The sequence below is a fragment of the Lepidochelys kempii genome, chromosome 2, assembly GCF_965140265.1.
Source record: "Lepidochelys kempii isolate rLepKem1 chromosome 2, rLepKem1.hap2, whole genome shotgun sequence".
In the NCBI taxonomy this organism is placed as follows: domain Eukaryota; kingdom Metazoa; phylum Chordata; order Testudines; family Cheloniidae; genus Lepidochelys; species Lepidochelys kempii.
In genome coordinates this window covers 11,065,344-11,086,748 of record NC_133257.1, presented here as the reverse complement: position 1 = coordinate 11,086,748, position 21,405 = coordinate 11,065,344, and the positions used below count along the sequence as shown (strand labels likewise).

General features: G+C 40.0%; 1 protein-coding gene across 3 annotated transcripts in view; it reads right to left on the bottom strand.

Annotated features, from left to right (window-relative positions):
- TRAPPC9 (trafficking protein particle complex subunit 9) overlaps window positions 1-21,405 on the bottom strand; it is an 829,667-nt gene that overhangs the window by 64,373 nt on the left and 743,889 nt on the right. For 2 of the 3 annotated variants that reach the window (XM_073330054.1, XM_073330052.1), the window contains exon 22: window positions 19,861-19,932. The exons of the other annotated variant lie outside the window; for it this stretch is intronic. In XM_073330054.1, coding sequence (XP_073186155.1) covers window positions 19,861-19,932 — 72 coding nt within the window. The remainder of the gene's footprint in view (window positions 1-19,860; window positions 19,933-21,405) is intronic. 3 annotated transcript variants of the gene reach the window in all.

The following is a 21,405-nucleotide window of genomic DNA, read 5'->3' as shown; positions in this document are numbered from 1 at the left end:
AGTATGGCCCCTTTTACACAGAACAGGCTAAGGCTATACTCACCCTCCCTTTAGATGGTGAAATGGCTGGCTTGGTCAAGACCTGCTGTGGGCCTTGCACTAGCCACTCCTTTTCAGGGGGGCTGGGAAGGAATTTGTCCCTCACCACCAGATTGGTCTAGGTGGAGTGGGTTTTTTTCCACCTTCTCCACAGGAGGCTCGGGGTGGGCTTTGTTGATGTTTGGCACGAAGGGGTTAGGCAAACTCACAACTCATTATGTAAGTGTGGCGCGGATATCCAGTGCAGGTACTCCAGAGGGAAGGTATACAGTGACTGGATAAATGGCTTGGAAAAGGACTTAAAAAGGAAGTGTTGGTTAAATGAACTGAATGGGGAAGGGTGCTGTGCTCCTGTGAATGGTACGGCAGCGATCCACCCACCCTCCTCTTTCTTATAGCCCACCTTAACCCTCTTACAAGAGAGGGTGGATGGTAAGGTTCCAGCAATGGGTAGGTTGAAGGATGTGGATGGAAAAAAGAAGGGGAGCTGGCAGAATCCCTCGGGAAATTATTGAATGAACATGAGGTTACCTGCACTGTACACTTTTATCTGCCGGGTAAGCATTTAATAAAAAAAGTCGCAGCCTGATTAAAACCAAATGAAGTGTCTGCTGTCCTCCTTTCAATATAGCTGGACAACGCATGAATTTATCATTGAGAGAGATTTGTGTATAAAAACACAAATCTCCTTTAGGAACTTGTTTTGGCTTGTCAAATAAGGTTTTTGCAATATTTTGCCATATATATAGTACCACTGTTACTAATTTCTATTGCCTGTTATAGAATTTTACAGCTGTTTAATCTGGTCTGTACATTAGAAGACAGAGAAAACCTGTACATAAAATTCAAATATACACTGACAAGCGCGTGATATATTTAGAGAGAGAACCATTTAACAGAGATGCTACGCTTGTGAGGCTATTTAATATAATCCCTTAACCTCCGGATTGCATGTGTCATAAAACTGCAGCCGAGTTTCCTTTTATGAAGTTTAAAATTAATGTGTTGCACAACCCAGTCCAAATCTTGGCTAATTTACACATACATGCCAATGTTGTGTCATTAAGAGGAAACAGGAGTATTAATGCTTTTTCAGACTGTATCTTGATGAATTTAGTGAAAAGATGAAGGATAATTATACACATTCTATTTACATTTAGTCTGAATAAGTCTCAGATTAAAAAGCAGGCTTGATGATTTTTCCACATGTATGAATTATTTTCATTTCTTTTATATTATTTCAGAAAATCATTGCTGGATAATGTTTAATTTGGTGGTTATCAGTCTCCAATAAATTAAGCATTTAGAGGTTAAATTCATTAAATGGATCACAAAAATTCAATGGACTTTACTGCAAATATAAAATATAAGAGACAAACTAGAAGGAAATAAAACTGAGCATGAGACACAACGTTCAGATCTGATTTGAATCCAACTTCTCTCAGAAGTCAGGGAGTTTAAGAACGGCCTTACTGGGTCAGATCAAAGGTCCATCTAGCCCAGTATCCTGTCTTCTGACAGAGGCCAATGCCGGGTGCCCCAGAGGGAATGAAAACAGGTAAACATCAAGTGATCCATCCCGTCGCCCATTCCCAGCTTCTGGCAAACAGAGGCTAGGGACACCATCCGTGTCCATCCTGGCTAATAGTCATTGATGGACCTATCCTCAATGAACTTATCTAGTTCTTTTTTGAACCCTGTTATAGTCTTGGCCTTCACAACCTCCTCTGGCAAGGCGTTCCACAGGTTGACTGTCTATTAATTTCATTTGGTGACCCCCATATTTCTTGTGTTATGAGAAGGAGCAAATAATACTTCCTTATTTACTTTCTCCACACCAGTTATGATTTTATAGGCCTCAATCATATCCTCCCTTAGTTAACTCTTTTCCAAGCTGAAAAGTCCCAGTCTTGTTAATCTCTCCTCATATGGTAGCCGTTCCATACCCCTAATAATTTTTGTTCCCCTTTTCTGAACCTTTTCCAATTCCAATATATCTTTTTGAGATGGGGCAACCACATCTGCACGTAGTATTCAAGATATGGGTGTACCATGGAATTATATAGAGGCAATATGATATTTTCTGTCTTATTATCTATCCCTTTCTTAATTATTCCAAACATTCTGTTCGCTTTTTTGACTGCCGCTGCACATTGAGTGGGTGTTTTCAGAGAACTATCCACAATGACTTCAAGATCTCTTTCTTGAGTGGTAACAGCTAATTTAGGCCTCATCATTTTATATGTATAGTTGGGATTATGGTTTCCAATGTGCATTACTTTGCATTTATCAACACTGAATTTTATCTGCCAAGTTGTTGCCCAGTCACCCAATTTTGAGAGATCCTTTTGTAGCTCTTCACAGTCTGCCTGGAACTTAACTATCTTGAGTAGTTTTGTATCATCCGCAAATTTTCCATCTCACTGTTTACCCTTTTTCCCAGATCATTTATGTACCAAGCCATGAGGGACACCCCTATTTAACTCTGTCCATTCTGAAAACTTGCCGTTTATTCCTACCATTTGTTTCCTATCTTTTAACCAGTTACCAATCCATAAAAGGACCTTTCCTGCAAGCCTCCCATAATAAATAAATAAATAAATTTCACAATTAAAGAACATTTTCCATTTCCAAAGCACTTTGTTGACACAAATTAATTAAAAATGCTATAACACCTCTGTGAGATAGGAAAACATTATTATACCCATTTTCACACATGGAGAAACTAAGGCAGAAAATGAATTTCCAAGGGCCAAAGATAGGAGTCATTGCCAGAGCTGGAAATAGTACTCAGCATCTCTTGATTTTCTGTCCTGTGTTTAGACCAATACAGTTGATTACACCTCTCTTTTTATATTTTGCAGATAAGCATACAAACATTTATAGATTGCCTCCTTTCCACATTGCCTCAATACTATTTAAAATCATTCAGAAGTTATTTCCCCCACAAAATTTGCTCAAAGATCAGATAGTTGGTTGAGGTAGGAATGGGCTGCAAAGTGGACTGAACAGAAAATAGGCTCTTTATTGATATTCACAGTGCTTCCCGCTTCCAGCTGGGACAGAAATACAAAGACAACAGCCTATTCTATGGTATTTCATCACCTGCATTTCTATTTCTGGCCAAAATCTGTCAGTGAGCAAATGCCTAAAAATGAAGATCATCAAGGAGAAAAAGTTATCCAGAGTTTTTCAAATGTCGACAAAGGTTTGGGTAGAGATTTTGATGAAGGTTGAAGCTGTTCTTTCACGCAGACCAATTCACTTATCCCTCATTTTAAATTATATGGTTCTTAATTTAGCATTGAGAGAAGCCTGCTTTACATTTTTCTTTACTTCAAGCCAAGCAAGACTATTAAAATTTGGAATTATGCTCAAGTTTGCCTTGTGATTGCCCCATATGAGAATGAATTTACTCCTCTGCTTAATAAGAGTGTAACAGAGAAAGAAACAAAATTAGGGGAAAAAAGATTGTTTCACAAAAAAGTTATATTGTGACACCCATAACAAATCCTTCAATATCAAACCCTTTCAATAAAAGAAACCCACACAGCAGGTTTTAGGGAACTATGTCCTATCCTCAGGATCACTGATATAGCCAATGGCAATATTTTTGATGACGGAATGCTTCTAAATTTGTTCGTAATTAGTTTATCGTATTACCATATAATATCCTTAATGGAATTTTAGATGGGTAGAAATTCTCTGATATCAGTCAGAATTAGTTATCTCCAGCATGGAGAAGATTTTCTTCTCCTATTCATGAAAATAAATTAATCCCCTTTAATAAACACATTGTTAATGTTCTAACTCACCTTAGGACTCAAGGGTGGTGCTGTTACTTCAGATGTAACAAACATTCTAAGCAGAATGGCATTAGATACATTAATAGAATTCAAACCACACCATGCATTTATTACCTCCAGATAGTCTGTTTCACGTAGATGGCATTTAAATTCAAGTTCCCTGACAGACATAAATTTCCCTTGATCATATAAATTTTTAATGCACTTCCATTATTAAACCAAATTTTATTCCAGAGAGGTTTGTTTTTAAAATTAATGAAAGGATTTTGTCATACTTCAGATGAAGCAAATATAGAATTCCAGGAACCTAATATAGAAGCCAAGTTTCTAAAAATGACCTGAGGCCTGTGTAGAGTATGATTTGCTTTAAGTTAAGTGTGTAGGTCACATCTCATAATCTCTCTCAGTTGATAAGGATTAGCCAGGAGTTGCTCTAAAGGCAACCCAAAAAGGAGAGCAAATAGCTTGGTTCAGAACAGAGCTCAGAAATCTGCACTGATATGCTAAGTGATAGCAGCAACTACAGGGAATGTGGAAATATTTCTACACTTTTAAGAACTAGGCTAGAGATTTGCCTTTTTATTATTTCACAACCAAATACTAAAAATAAGTTGTTTGAAGGGAATACTTGGGGCCCAATTCTCCCTCCACACAGAAATGTATCCTCCAAAAAAGGGAAAACATCTGTTGAGGTCTTTCCACAAATTAATTCCTGGTAGCAACAGGAATATTTTGCATAAAGGAGTGCAATTGGGGGCCACATCTGGGGCTGTAGACATAAAAAAATATGGACTGTGTCCTAGAGCTCTCCTCTATACTGGAGAGGGCTCACAAAACAACTGCAGAAGGGCTGTCCTCAAGTTTGAAAGACCCAGAATTGAAGCAGAAAACCCTTTATGTATGGGTTTACTGGCAGGAACCAATACACAGTGCATTGTACTGAAATAAGTAACAAAGCTGTCCCAGAGATGAGGTTAGCCTGTACTGCTCTTCCTGCTTGTCATTAATAAAGTTAATTCAAGCCTGTCCGTGCTTCATACAACCATAGAATATCAGGGTTGGAAGGGACCTCAGGAGGTCATCTAGTCCAACCTCCTGCTCAAAAGCAGGTCAAAGGTCAAAGCAGGACCAATCCCCAGTTTTTGCCCCAGATCCCTAAATGGCCCCCTCAAGGATTGAACTCACAACCCTGAGTTTAGCAGGCCAATGCTCAAACTACTGAGTTATCCCTCCCCCTCGTCTGTGTGCCTCATTGCAGCTTCTCCTGAGTGTCTGAAAATGCCACCACATTCCACTGCAGTCATTTGCCCATTGGTATATGGTAGAATACTGGAGATAAATTACTAATTAAACACAGAATGAGCTATATTTAATGATATCCCAGCTCTCCCTCAGAGGGGAAGAAATTTTGTACAAGAGTCCATCTTTGTCATTAATTGTTTATACCAGGGAAATGCTGCCCCTTAAATCAAACTTGCTAACTGCAAGGTCTGAAGCAATCACTTCTTGGCCACATATGTATTAAGATCAATTGACAGCCTCCAGCACAATCTGGAGTATACTGCTTCATTTTCAGAAATGCAGGAAGATGTTACGTGCTGTAATACGCAGGGTTCATTTCTAAAATTTACCTTAGTGGAACCATCCCCAACCTATGATAAAAAATAAGGTACACATTTCTAACATGATGTCAGATGATCCTGCTCACATATATTACTATAAAACAAAACTACAAAATATATGTTTGATATCAACACTGTACCTCTCTTTCAGCTAGCCAAAGAGAACTAATGCTGTCTTATAAAGGCTACTTTTCTTAAAATAGGCACCTAGGATCAACTACAGAGAAGTCAATGACAGGGAAACTATGATGTCCTGAGATCTCATATCAGACATGGCCATGAGTATGTCATCACAAAGGTCACACCACGTAAATCAATTCTACTTCATACCTACATTATATGATGTGGAAAATTTGACAGTAACACAGATGTCAAACTTCCTATGAAAACAAAAGGAAGAAAAGCTTCTAAACATGACTACCAATATATGTTATTTTAAATGCCCACGGCTACATTCTGAATCTTTTTTGTTTAGTTTTGTTTGAGTTTCAACAAATACTTTGTTCTGTGAAAGGAGGATTGTTTTGTGATAAAGACACAGAATTTGGAGTCCAGACCCCCATTTCTGCCATATAGACCTTGGGCAAATCATTTAGTTCCTTTATTCATAATGGGACTAGACATGGATTAATGTGCTGCTCAGCATGAGTAAGAATACCAGAATCTGCTGTTTAATCTTTCTGCGAATCAGTTCCTTCATCTGTAAAACAGCTATTTGTGCTACTCCATGTTTTGCAGTTTCATTCATTAATATTGTGAAGATGGGGTATAAATGCAAATTATTTTATTATTAGTTTGTTCCTCCTATGTTTTAAAATTAACGCACAGATAAAATAAACAACGGGCTGAGTATGGCGGTGCGAACTGCAGAGGGACACTATTAAGGAAGACTGTGGTCTGAGTGCACTGGCTAGCTTTCAGTTAGGAAGGATATTTTTCATTTCTTTCAAGTGGGCAGGAAATTGATAGCTCATATTTCATGTTGCAGTTATACGTACTGCACCACTGGCCACTACAGCAGCAGCTCAGAACCCTCATTCCTATTTGTACTGTAAGTGGCAATCATTGCAGAAGTCCTCTGAACATGGCAGTGGATAGCTTTGATTGGGGAATACAGTTGTGAACACTGTACAAATAAAATAATAACCAAAGATAACACTTCATAGACATTACACCTTTTGCATACAAATATATGCAAAATGTGTCTACTAAATTTTTGGAGAAAATATTTTACTTCTCTTATCTTAACAAAAGGAATCCCCCCCAGATCAGGTACTACTAACCATCAAAACAACTATAATATGGGACTTATTATAGGACTTGAATCTCTTGGAGTGATTACCACTGTGACAATTTAGATCTTTAAAAATCACATGAAAAGAATACTTTTTACTAGCAGAGCCTTTTGACATCCACCAGAAACACTACAGAATTCTGTTTTGTTTTGCAATACCATACATAGGGTCAGGATCTACATTCACAGACAAATGAGATGAGGAAAGGCAATTATCTTCTTGAAAAAATATTAGCATACAGACTATTTGGACAGTGTCTCCCCTGCCCTCTATAGAAAAAAGCTTTGGTCCACATTTAGGCAAGTCTGGCATCTTTGTAACACTGTTGCAAAAACACCTGGAGTGCCTTTGACAGGAAGGGCCTAATTCTGCCCTCACTTATACTCTGTGCACACCCAGTAAACTAAAGCGGATTGCAAGGGATGTGAAGGCAGAATGACCACACCGCACCTTAAGCAAGGGAGATGTTGCGTGGCTTGCCAGGGGACGGGGATACCTCTTTAAGGGCAGAGAGGCACAGATGTGCTGCAGACACAGAGTGGGCCAGCATGGGGATACTGACTCGTACCCCAGGGTGACTGGAACAGAGGGGAGATTACAGACGTACAAACTGAGTGGGGAGAAGCCCTCTTTCACCTGGACCAAGCAGAGCAGCACCCACCCTCTCACCCTTGAAAGTGATGAAATACCAGGTCAGTATCTGCGATGGGCATGGTGCTAGCCGCTCCTTTCTCTTAAGGCTGAGAAGGAATTTCTACCTCACCAACAGACTGGCCAAAGCAGAGTGGAGGGGCGAGTTCACCTTCTCCACAGCAGGTTCGAGATTGAAGTGTTCTTTTACATAGAGACTGTCCAGTTTGACCAGTGTACATGGCAGAGGAGCCCTGGACAGTCTCTACGTAAAAGAATAAATGGACACAAATCAGACGTCAAGAATTATAACATTCAAAAACCAGTTGGAGAACACTTCAATCTCTTTGGAAAAGTTGCAATTCTTCAACAAAAAAACTTCAAAAACAGACTCCAACGAGAGACTGCTGAATTGAAATTAATTTGCAAACTGGATACAATTAATTTAGGCTTGAATAGAGACTGGGAATGGATGGGTCATTACACAAAGTAAAACTATTTCCCCATGTTTATTCCCCACCCCCCCCCCCGCCCACTGTTCCTCAGACGTTCTTGTCAACTGCTAGAAATGGCCCACCTTGATTATCACTACAAACAGTTCTCCCCCCACCCCCGCTCTCCTGCTGGTAATAGCTCACCTTAAGTGATCACTCTGGTTACAGTGTGTATGGTAACACCCATTGTTTCATGTTCTCTATGTATATAAATCTCCCCACTGTATTTTCCACTGAATGCACCCGATGAAGTGAGCTGTAGCTCACGAAAGCGTATGCTCAGATAAATTTGTTAGTCTCTAAGGTGCCACAAGTACTCCTTTTCTTTTTACAGTATATGGTATATACTTAATGATTTCCACTTTCTGTTCAAGAATGTGTTTCATCATACACTACAGGTGTTTAAAGAAAAGTTTATTGAGCTTTTTTGACAGCAATGATGCCTCCTTGGAGATAATTGAGGACTGAAGTCCTAGGACCTATACAAAATAAAAAACACCTCCATTCCTCTATTATCTATCCCTCACACATAACATGAGGCACGTACAGTGTTTGTACAGGAAAAATATAGGATGGCTTTTACTATATGGTTCATTTATAACTTTATATTTCCAGACGAATCCCCCCATCCTGCATGACCAGGGATGTTTTTTAGGTGGACAGAATACAAAATCTCTATTTCCATTTGCCCTAGCTAAAACAATTGCAAGCACAGAATTGGCCACAGGAACCTTGTGTGGCTTGAATGCATCTGAAGGGGGTCAAAAATTTGTTCCATGAAATTCTACACAGAGAAGTAAACAAAGACATTTTTGACCAATGAATGGGGGTGGGGGAGGGAACACAGAGAGAGAATCACAAGATAGGTAGGCTCTCATATTTCCTGTCTCCTAAAATATACAAATAAGAAGCCATTCAGTAAAACTAAAAGTCAAATTATTGATAGAGATGAAAGAAAGCACTTTTCTATTCCAACTACAATTAAGCTGGGGAACTCACTGCCATATCACTGAAAAAAGTAGGTTTTGCTCATTTCAAGTAGCATTTGATTTTTATATGAGTAAAAGTCAGGTTCACATAGGTTAAAAATGACTGCATAACCTTGTGATCCAGAGTGGGGGTCTCCAAACTATGGCCCGCGGGCTGGATCCAGCCCGGGGCTTCCATTTGTCCGGCCCTCCAACCAAGAGGGGAGAAGCGAACAGCTGAGTAGGCACGCGGAGCAGACAGTGCGAGGGGCCACCGGCAGCAGCTCACGCGGGGCAGCAGCACAGCTGAGCTGTGCAGAGGGGTGAGTGCCTCTGGGAGCCACTGTCCCCCCCAAAAGGGGAGCCAACTTTGGGGAGAGTCGTTGCTGCAGCCAAGCAGGTACAGGGAGAAGCAAACAGGCAGGCTGCAGCTGAGTAGGCACGCCGAGCAGGCAGGGAGACGGGCTGCTGGCAGCAGCTCACGCGGATGGGAGGGGTGGGGGGTAGCTCAGCTGAGCTGTGCAGAGGGATGAGTGCCTCTGGGAGCCAGTGTCCCCCCAAAAGGGGAGCCAACTTAGGGGAGAGTTGCTGCTGCAGCCGAGCAGGCACGGACCCCTGCCTTAAAGCAAAAATACAAGCCAGATGCTTAATTACATCTCCAATAAATGGAGTGAAGAAGATAGAAATTAACAATTTCATAATGGTTAAATTTTAACTACAGCACTAACAGAACCAAACAGTTCCAACCAACAATGGGAACCTGGAGCTTCTCTTACCAAAGTACAGCCAAACTTTCAATCCTTTGTCATTTTTTTCAGCAGAGCAGGCACAGGGAGAAGGGAGCAGGCTTGGGGCAGAGCAGACCCAAAAAGGGGAGCCAACTTACAGTACCTGCACCGATTAACGTTTATACCTGATTTAGAATTTAATGGAACACTGACACAGTAGAGTAGTGTTGTTTTTTTTAATGATTTTGCATATATTTAATTTCTTTCACAGTCGCTTCGGCCCGCGAAGCCCCTTCAGAAATCTAATATGGCCCTAGTCTCAAAGTTTGGAGATCCCTGATCCAGAGGGTAAACGGATCACCATCTCTGGCATGGAAGATGGCCACATATTTTATCATAACTGCATACTATTCTGCTACTGGCATGATGTGGTTGATTATTGCACAACTGCATTTGCCCACTTCTCTGTAAAGCAACCACTATTAGCCACTGTTAGAACAGGATATCAAACTAGGAGCCTGATCCTGCAAAGCCTTACTGATGTACACATTGCGCCCATTGACTTAAATGGGTGAATCATGGGTATGGATTAATCGTGAGAGTAGACGTTTGCAGGTTCAGGGGATGAGTGACTAGACTGACCATTGGTCTGTTCTGGAACTACAAATCCTATGTTTGTACGATCAGCCAGGTTTTACGAATGCATTTTATAATGCAGAGAGCAAAGAAGCTTGAAATGCCAAGTTTCATTAACATTCTCTAGCGGCTGCAGTAAAAGGAATTAGCATGAGAAGCAGAGCACAAAGCTATCCAAGGCACACTGTACAAGTGAACAGAAATTGAAGAAAAATTAGCTCCTTGTGAAATATTGCAATGATTTCTTTAAGCAATAAAGATATGGTTTGTTAAATAATAGAGTAGACAAAGTCAAATAAAATAAAAACTGTCAAAATCCCCCACTCTTTTTTAAGGTGTTGCATAATATTCCAATTTTGCTTTCATTATCGAGACATAACAGTTGATCAGATCTAATTGCCATCTTGTCTGGAAAAAAACTTAGCAGCATTTAAATACATCAGAAAATGACAGAAAACCGGAGGAGCAACACATAATAAAATTACTGTATTCTGAAAGCAACCTGCACACAAAATTTATAAAGTCACTTTACAGTACTGCTCAGATACAGTGAGAAAGGACCAAGAATGGAAAGACTGTTTGCATCTACGGCCAGATACAAACAACTTGCCCAAGACACGTCCTTGACCCCATGCCCCTCTTCCCTGCACATGGAACCAACTGATGTTAGATAACAGTGCAAAACCTGTTTTATTGTCCAACCAGGATTCAGGTTTAGTCCACCTAGGATTCAGTTATAATAGCAAAACTGGGACCTTGCCCTAAATTAACTCAGGAATGGTGGTGTCACAGTTTCAGGGTAACTGCACCTGTATTCTCCATCTATGGTCCACCAAGGGCACCCACTTTAGATTTCTGTCAACTTGTTGAAGCAGAGTGGTAACACAGTGACTTATGGTTCAGGGTGCCCTGAGACAGCATCACACATGCATGCGAAAAAGCTCATTAGAGGTCACTCCCAACTCTGACCTAGGGCTCCAGTGGGTTTTAGTCCTTCAAGACCCACAATTGGTTTTTCCCCATAGTTATATCCATCTTATATCCAGAACCAGAATCAGAGAATATGAGGAGTTCCTAAACAGTCAGGTTCAGGAAACACCAGTAGCTTCAAGGAAGAATGGAGCTGGCCACCAAGAAAATGGAGAGAAAGGAAGTCAGAGAGGAGGCCTGGCAGTTTGTAACCACCAAATGCAGGAGGTCCTGGTGGCATTCGGGTAGTCTGTGGCCACCAGAGAGAAGAGAGCCAGGAAGAGTTCCACACAGTTACAAGTTTCAAATCAATACCAGGTCCGCAACATGGAAACTTTGGAAGATACCTCTCAAGATCCTGTAAGCCAAAGGGAATGGAGAGATGTATGGGATATATGTGTGAATGGCAGCTTGGCCCAACCTGTAAGAAAATGAAGCACGCCCACAAAGAATGTTCTAATGGTCCAAAGAAGACAGACAATCCTTGTTGTAAATTCAGTACTCAGAAGAATTGAGAGAAAATTCTGCAAGGGACAGCAGCTTACAGGAGAGTGTGCTGCCTTCCCAGAGCCAAGACATGATATGTCACTCTGAGATTGGATAGGCATTTCAAGTTGATGGGAAAGGATCCACTGGTGATAGTTCATATTGGCACTAATGAACCCTGCACTGCTGGATATCTCACAGATAGTGGATGACTTCAAGGAACTGGGAAGCATGCTGAAGAAGAACAATATCCAAGGAATCTTGTATGATATCCTTCCTGTCCAAAGAGTGAAGGAAAACAGAAGGCAGAATATTCTGGAAGTGAACTGCTGGTTACGTAACTGATTTGGTTTTGTGGAACATTGGTCCACCTTCTGTGCAGAGAGGGGCTGTATAGTTTGGATGGCCTGCACCTCAGAAGCAGGGGAACTGAAGGACATGAACAGAAGAAATTCTTGAATTGCCTATACACCAATGTTATGAGCCTGGGTAATAAACAAGAGGAATTGGAATGGGTACAAATTCGATCTAGTTGGTATTAATGAAACCTGGTGGGATGATTCATAACCATCAGACTATTAAAATCAATGATTATAACCCATTTAGGAAGGATGAGGTGGGCAAAAGGGGAGGGGGAATGGTACTCTGTTAAAAATGGCATTACCTGTTTCTGAGTCACTGATAAGTAGGAAAAAAATTATCTTAAATGCTCATGGATCAATGTCCTAATAGATAAAGCACAAGATGGGGTACTAGTTGGTGTTTGCTACACACCATCAAACCACACTATGGAATGGGATGACTGCCTCCTTATGCACTTATCTATAATATGCAGGAGAAAAATGGCATGATCATGGGGGACTTCACAATTTGAGTGACATATGCTGGAGATCTCATGCCAGTACTAAAAGATTCTTGAAATTTCTGAACATTATAGAATACAATTTCCTAATTCAAAAAGTATTCATTACATCTTTCCTACAAGATAAAAAGGAATTGATCACTGAAGCAAAAATTAATGGTAGCTCAGGTGCAAGTGATTACAACTTGATCACACTTATAATGTGTAAGCAGAATAAAATCCAGATCAGCAATATAGATAGTTGGCTTCAATAGAACCAATTTCACAAAGCTTAAAACAATTATGAACCAAATCAGGTGTGAGGAAGAATTTAATCAGAAAAATGTGAATGATAATTGGTAATCATTTAAGAACTCCTTACTAGATACCCAAGAAACCACAATCCCATAATTGAGGAAGAAGGCTATGCTGACTAAAAAACAACCTGATTTATAGGGGAAGTTAAGGCAGATATAAAAAATAATATATAGCAAATGCTAGAAAGGAGAATTTGATGGTACTGAATACAAATTGGAAGTTAGGAAATGTAGAAAATTGATAAGGGAAGAAAAGGGACACAGAGAGAACTCCATACCCAGCAGTTAAGGACAGTAAACAGGACTCTTTTAAAAATATATTAAAAACACAAAAAACTCTGACCAGTAGTACTGGTCCATTACTAGATGGAAATGGTAGACTTATCAACAATAATGCAGAAAAGGCAGAAGTACTCAATACATATTTCTGTTCTATATTTGGGGAAAAAAACAGATGATAGTCTCATCATATGGTGACTATAACACTCTTTCTATTTCACTAGAATCTCTGGAAGATGTTAAACAGAAGCTACTAAAGCTAGATATTTTTAAATCTGTGGGTCCAATTAACCTGTATCCAAGAGTTTTAAAAGATCTGGTTGAGGAGCTTGCTGGACCATCAGTGTTGCTTTTCAATAAGTCTCAGAGCACTGGGGAAATTCCAAAAGACTGGAAGAAAGCAAATGTTGTGCCAAGTTTTAAAATGAGTAAATGGGATGACCTGGGTAATTATAGGCCTGTCAGCTTGACATCAATTCTAGGCAAGATAATGAAACAGCTGATACAGGACTTGATTAATAAAGAATGAAAAGAGAATAATGTAATTACTGCACATCAATATAAGTTTATGGAAAATACATCCTATCAAACTAACCTGATAATAGTCTTGATGTAATATACTTAGACTTCTGTAAGGTGTTTGACTTGGTACCATACAACATTTTGATTAAAAAACTAGAACAATATAAAATTAACACTGCACACATTAAATGAATTAAAAACAGGCAAACTGATAGGTCTCAAAATGTAACTAACAGGGGAATTGTCAGTAAGCAGGTGTGTTTTCAATGTGGTCCTGCAGGGATCAGTTCTTGGCCCTATGCCATTTATCATTTTTATCAATGATTTGGGAAAAAAAAAACAAAATAATCACTGATAAGATGTACAGATGACATAGAAACTGGGGGAGTGGTAAACAATGAAGATGACAAGTCACTAGTACAGAGCGATTTAAATTCCTTGCAATCTGGGTACAAGCAAACAATATGAGTTTTAATACCGCTAAATATAAATGTATCCACCTATGAATAATGAATGTGGGCCATACTTAAAGAATGAGACACTCTATCCTGGGAAGCAGTGACTCTGAAAAAGATTTGGGGAGGATGATGGATAATCAGCTGAACAGGTGCTCCCAATATGAAGCTGTGGCCAAAAAAGCTAATGTGATCCTGGTATGCATAAACAGAATCTCAAATGGGAGAGGCTATTTTACCTCTGTATTTGGCACTGATGCAACCGCTACTGGAATATTGTATCCAGCTCTGGTGCCCAAAATTCAAGAAGGATGTTGATAAATTGGAGAAAGTTAAGAGAAGAGCAAGGAGAATGACTGAAGGATTAGAAAACATATCTTATCATGGTAGACTAAAAGAGCTCAATCTATTAATCTTAACAAAAAGAACATTAACGGGTGACTTGATTACAGTCTATAGGTATCTATATGGGGAACAAATATTTAATAATTGGCTTTTAAGTCTAGAAGAGAAAGGCATAACATGATCCAATGGCTGAAAATTGAAATGAGACAAAATCAGATGGGAAATAAGGAATAAATTTTTGACACAATAGTTAACCATGGGAACAATTTACCAAAGGTGATGCTGGATTCTCCATTAATAGGGCCCTACCAAATTCACGGTCCATTTTGGTCAATTTCACAGTCATAGGATTTTTAAAAAAGTAAATTTCATGATTTCAGATACTTAAATCTGAAATTTCATGGTGTTGTAACTGTAGGGGGTCCTGACCTACAAGGGGGTTATGGGGAGTCACAAGATTATTGTAGGGGGGTTGCAGTACTGCTACCAATACATCTGGGCTGCACTGCCTTCATAATTGGGCAGCTGGAAAGTGGCGGCTGCCGGCCAGGAGCCCAGCTCTAAAGGCAGTGCTGCCGCCCGCAGCAGCGCAGAAGTAAGGATGGCCTGGTATGGTATTGCCATCCTTACTTCTGTGCTGTTGCTTGCAGAGCTGGGCCCTCGGCCAGCTTCCGCCACTCTCCAGCCGCCCAGCTGAGAAGGCAGCAGCGCAGAAGTAAGGGTGGCAATGCCACAATCCCCCTACAATAACTTTGCAATCCCCCACAACCCCCTTTTGGATTGGGACCCCCAGTTTGAGAAATGCTGGTCTCCCCCATGGAACCTATATAGTATAGGGTAAAAGTACACCAATGTCTTGTACTTTACATGTCATGTCAAGTACTTTACATGTCATGGTCCATGACACATTTTTCACAGCCGTGAATTTGGTAGGTCCTATCCACTACTGACCATTTTAAAATTAAGATTGGATGTTTTTCTAAAAGATACGCTCTAGTAATTATTTTGGGGGAAGTTCTATGGCTTATACATGAGGTCAGACTAAATGATCACAGTAGCCTTTTGTGGCGTTGGAATCTATGACTCTGTAAACCAGGGCATAGCTTCAAAACACTGGCCCAATCCTGGCCCGCCTTAATACATAAAAATTAATATAATAAGGTCTTCCTAGGATATTGCAGGAAATTGCCATATCTGTCACAGGTGATTACTTTGCTAATTAATTAATTAATGCATTAGTTAGCATCACCCAAAGGAAAGACCCAAACAACCTGTCCTATTGCGAGAAAGCAGATGAAGCCAGTGGAATGAGATGCAAGCATCTTGAATCAGACTTATACCTCAGACAATCTATTCCTGACTCATCTCCCCACAGCCTAAGGCCCAACCCAGCAACCAAGCTCTCCACGGAGTCTCCACATCCACAGAACAGGGCGGTGTTATTTCCCCCCCTCTTGCTTACTCTGAAGTGTTCATTAAAGCAATGCAGCTTCAGCATCTGAATAAGGACTTCCAAAGCAAACTACGAGGGCTATATAAGCAATATAGCCTCCCACCCTAATTGCCACATAAAATCCACTCTCTAACTCCCAAACTTCTTCAGTCTCTGCAGGTAAAAAACACCAACCCTTGACGCTTTTGAGTCTTTCATTCCCATGGGAATGGCTACAACAATTCTCACCTGGGCCCTCTGCCACTCAGAGCAGAAGAATACCTCATAAAACAATGGACATTGATCAAGTAAAGAATAGGACAATCATCACCTAAGTGTACTTATACTGGGACTACAAATATCAGTTAAAACTTTTAACTTCCCATTTGGCAAATAGTTATGATCACCCTAATGGGGCAGGGCAGCAACTTTCTCAAAGCCCAGTATCACTGAGTTTTTAAAGAGCTACTGCTCTTTTCTCTGCTGGTTGTTGTCCTGATGGACAGGGGGAGTTGGGGCCTGGATAACAAAGAAAGTTTAGGAGCAACTTGGTCACGAGTGATATGTACCTACACAGGGAGAAGACAATAGATACTAGAGGGCTCTTTATTCTAGAAGAGAAAGAGATAATGACATGCAGTGGCTGGAAGCTGAGGCCTGAGGCTAACAAAATTAAAACTAACAATAAGGTGCAATCTTTTAATAGTGATGACAATTAACATTCGGAACAGATTACTGAGGGATGTGATAAATTCTACATCACTCGTAGTCCTTAAATAAAGGTTGAATGTATTTCTAAAAGATACAATCACAATAAATTTTGAATGGAGGTATGGACTTCTTTGGAAATCTTAGACAGTCTGCAGTCCACAGGCTGAAAACCACTGGACTAGTTTATCACAATCATCCCTTCAGGTCTTAAAATGTATATATCTGTGAATTGCAGAAGGATGGGTGGGAAGCCTTAAACGACTCAGTTATTTTAGTTCATGTCCTGGTGCAAGAGTTGGGCTGTGGCTCATGCAAAGAGACTCTAAATGCTTTACATTCTCTTTACAAGTAGAGATTTTGAACTGTTTTGCATTTCCTCTCTTCCATTCTGAAGGTAGTGCATGAGAAATCCAATAGGAGCATCAAACCCATGTAACCACCTGTAATCTGTGAATTCCAAATCTAAAATACATAAATAAATCATGTTACTTTCTAAACTAATAGGTTCACACATTAAGGCAGATATTTGCTTAAATAATTAAACACCTTAGCCAAATCAGGGCAAAACCTCTTGTAGGAAAAAATAAAATAAAAGCTCATTAATGTCACCTGCTGAATTCTTTTAATCTTTTCCTTGAGCTCTCCTGCATAATTTTAGGATAACAAAAATTACATTACAAAGTACATCTTGGGTTTTGTTAGTGAAATATGAGCTCCGGATTTTTTTTAGAGTTGGTTTCTAACAAGGAACGCAGCCTTTACAGCCAGCCTCTGATCCAGAGAGAACAGAAAGAACTTTACTTGCATTGATAATCTACAAGTCAATTGTTGGAAGTAGATTTCAGGGAGGGGTAGAGGACACATTACTTACTGAGAACTACTCTGCAGGATTACAGGCAAGGTTATAGTAAAGTCCTATAAAATAGGACAGATAATGTATCCATTCACTAACTGCCAATATTCTTATTCTCCTGCCATGTTACCTCATTTTAATCAGCTCTTTTATAATATGCTATTCATGTGCAAATAAGGATAAAAACTCCCCCACAAAGGTTAGACTATATACAGTACACAACTTTATTCTGCATAATTTCTTTCATACAAATTGTATCTTAAAATAATGTGCAGGGTTTGAGAAAGAAAGAAAGAAAGAAAGAAAGAAAGAAAGAAAGAAAGAAAGAAAGAAAGAAAGAAAGAAAGAAAGAAAGAAAGAAAGAAAGAAAGAAAGAAAGAAAGGCATGGATAAGGGACAAAAGGGACAGCAGCTGTCTCATCTGTCTTGAAGATTAACTGAATTATATTAAAACTAGCTGTATATATTTCTGTAGTCATCATATGTAAAACATTCCCTTCAGCTGCATTATTTTGCACTTCATTTTACATTCAAAATGAAGGGCCAAATTTTTCCCTTGGATGCTGGTGCCCAGTGACTGGTAAGCTCAATGCCAGCTGCACATGCACATTTAGCCTTAAAAATCATTCATCTAGTTAAATTCAACGCAGGGCCTGAATTGTGCAACAATGGCACACTGATTTTTGTCTGTGCTGACTTTTTTTCAGGCAGGATCGTATCGCTGGCTTCCACCTCCCCCGATTTTTTTTAATCTTTTTTTTAAATGAAGAAAACCCTCAGACTCCCTCTAGCAATAAGCCTCAATCTACAGTAAAACCAACCAGCAAACCCCAGTTGCCTAGAGAGGTGGCCTTTAGCTAAAGAGGAAATAGAAACAATAAAACCTTTGGGAATATTTTAAAGATGATGCTTAATGTGGAGAGGGAAGAGAGCTGCATATTGAAAGTGGCCATTAGCATAGGCCTCATGGTCTCCAAGAGGGGTTAGCTGAGGACACTGTGTAAATGACATTATGGGGTTTCATATTTATTCTCCCAATGAGTCTCATGCCCAATTTGCTCAGTTTACAAACAAAACAAGATTTTTCTTACTGCCAAACCTGAAACGTCTGCCTGGTGCCAGAAAATCACTCTGTGACCTTTTCACCATTTGTGATAGAGCCTCGCCAACCGACACCCACAATAAAGAGCCCAGAATCAAAACTTAGATGGCAATTTTGTTGATACATGAAACACAATAGGAACACAGCTTGATCTTTTGCAGCTACATTGGTTCTGTAGTGCTGACAGTAATGAAAATTTGTATCTGTCAATTTATTAAACTGATCTAACTGTGAATAATCACAGGGAGCAGAGAGCTGCAGTAACAGACAATTTCTAAAGAGTATAATTTCTGACCATATCACATATAGAAACAGCCCTCTTTTGTTACCCAAAAATACTAACCTCTCTGTGTGCTGAGATTCACTTTATCTCAATCTCCTGTAATGCTGAGTGCCCTCAGCTCCCAAGGGAGTAGAGAGCAGAAGGTGCTCAGCACTTTGCAGGATCAAGTCATTTGTTAGCAGGTGTAAATCTCTAATCATCATATATTGCAAGGGAAGAAAACAGCTGGGTTTCACCATGATTTCCAATATTACATTTAATCTACATTATTTGCAACACTACTTTTTAATGTTAAAAGAAAAGGAGTACTTGTGGCACCTTAGAGACTAACCAATTTATCTGAGCAAAAGCTTTCGTGAGCTACACCGCAATTGCATCCGATGAAGTGAGCTGTAGCTCACGAAAGCTTATGCTCAAATAAATTGGTTAGTCTCTAAGGTGCCACAAGTACTCCTTTTCTTTTTGCGAATACAGACTAACACAGCTGTTACTCTGAAACTTTTTAATGTTAGCTTTTCTTTTTATCCTACAATATTTAACTGAAATATACGAGAAATGGCCAATCATATCAGAGTGCAATTCACTATCAATTTAAATATCAAAAATACAGATAAGATCCTTTTGTGAACTGTATATGCAATATTTTATAGCACAGTTTCATAAAATGCTAGAAAAAATAAAGTTCAGACACAAAACCTTAAACGAGGTTGACAATGGTTTCCTAGTACTTGAACTTCCCCTTTTGAAGGTAAAATATCGGGTGTATTGGTTATTACTCTTCTAATAGTTCATGCATGAAAAGAAATCATATGATCATATCCAAAGCAGAATGCTACAGAGTTTGGGCATTTCACAAGTGTCTTACGTATCCAGATTTATAATTGTGGTCTTGGCTTTGGTTGGGCTGTTATAGGATGAGGTAGGCCACTTGGTTAAGATTTGAACAGGGATGCAAGGGCACAAGTTGGACTTGAAGCTAGCTGGTCACATCATCAGGCTCTATGAAAAAGAAGGAAACAATATTGCTCATTGGAGACCAGATATCACCTCTCTCTTGTTGGTGTTTGTTCTGTTGTTTGAGAGGCAGTCTCAGTTCAGGTGGAGCAAGGGGACCAGAATCTGCTGAGAAATAAACAGTAGGGAATTACCCAGGTGAGGGAGAAGTCCTCATGGCATAACACTAGCTTAGGTGCCACTCCCAGCCACTCCCTCCCCCCTGTATAGAGAATTATTAGGGGAATGAGCAAATGTGGCAGACTTCTGCGATGACAGTCTGTCCTTCTGTGACACAGGGCTTCCCAGATACCCTATATGCCAGTGGAATAAGTGAGAACAGCCCCTGACCACACTAAATCTTGCTTGAACAACCCTCAGGATGAGGGAACCATAAAGGGCTCCGGGATATCCCATCCTGTGCTGAGCAGATCTCAGCTTGCAGGGCCTTTGGGAAGAGAATGTTCTACTGATGGACAAAATCCCCTCAGGAATAGTGTCTGAAATAGAATCCCATCTGTCACACTGAACGTTTCCCAACTGGAATCAGACAGTGAGGAAGCCAAGGCTCCTTCCTAGGAGTTTGAATGATGCTGTGACAATTTTGCATAATTATTGCTACACTGCAATTGTTAATGGATGACTGCTATGGAATTACTAATTGATTCACTCAGATCACAAAAGACTTTAAAGGAATCCCTGTATCACTTAATTTTAAAGAAATTTGTACGGTTTCAGGAAAGCCATGAAAACTTTTGTGAAGGGGCAAAAGATAATCTGAGAGCTGGATTGTGCACTGAAGTCCCAGCCCCGAGCAGCTGCAGAAAGGAAAGGCCCTTCTGAGGTTCAGTTACTCTGATCTGCAAAATGGACCAATGAGTACGCTGCATTAGCCCATTAACAGATACAGCATACTGCCCCCACCTTGTAACCAGGTAACTCTACTGGCATGGATGAGAGGTAAGAGGTAGAGCCATGACTTTGCTTACTCCCCACCTCTTGCAGGGAGAATATTGGACAATCAGCAACCCCTGCCCTCCCAAGATCTTTGACCCCAGATCTTGTTGGTCCTGTGCGGCCCTTCAGAGGGTGGGGGGTGGGCCTTACTCTCCTGAATGGTTGCAGACATAACCTACTCCATTATGAAACAAAAACATATAAAACATTACAAAGAGCTTCACAGATTATTGAAGCATCATTGTGACCAAATGAAGGAAACACCCGGCAAACACAGTTGTTTGGGATGCATTTCCAAAGGAAATTATGCATTCAACAAGTAATATTCAAGCTTGATCACTGATTATGGCAAATGGCATTCATGATGAAAAGAACAATGTTTTGTAGCAAAGACAACCCACAGAAAGGCTGTTCTGGAGGAGTATACTGAGGCATAAGGAGGTGAAGTACAGTGTCACAGAATACACATCAAAAGAAGATTTCTGCATAGCTTCCTGGGCCTGAGTTCAGTGTGGCATTCAAATAGTGACACAGAAAGAAATGAAATTGACCTATGTGAAAAGATTAAGAGCCAAATATGTTGACTATGCAACAATCATGGGAGGAGCGTGATACCATTTGCAACTGTTTGAAGGGTACAAG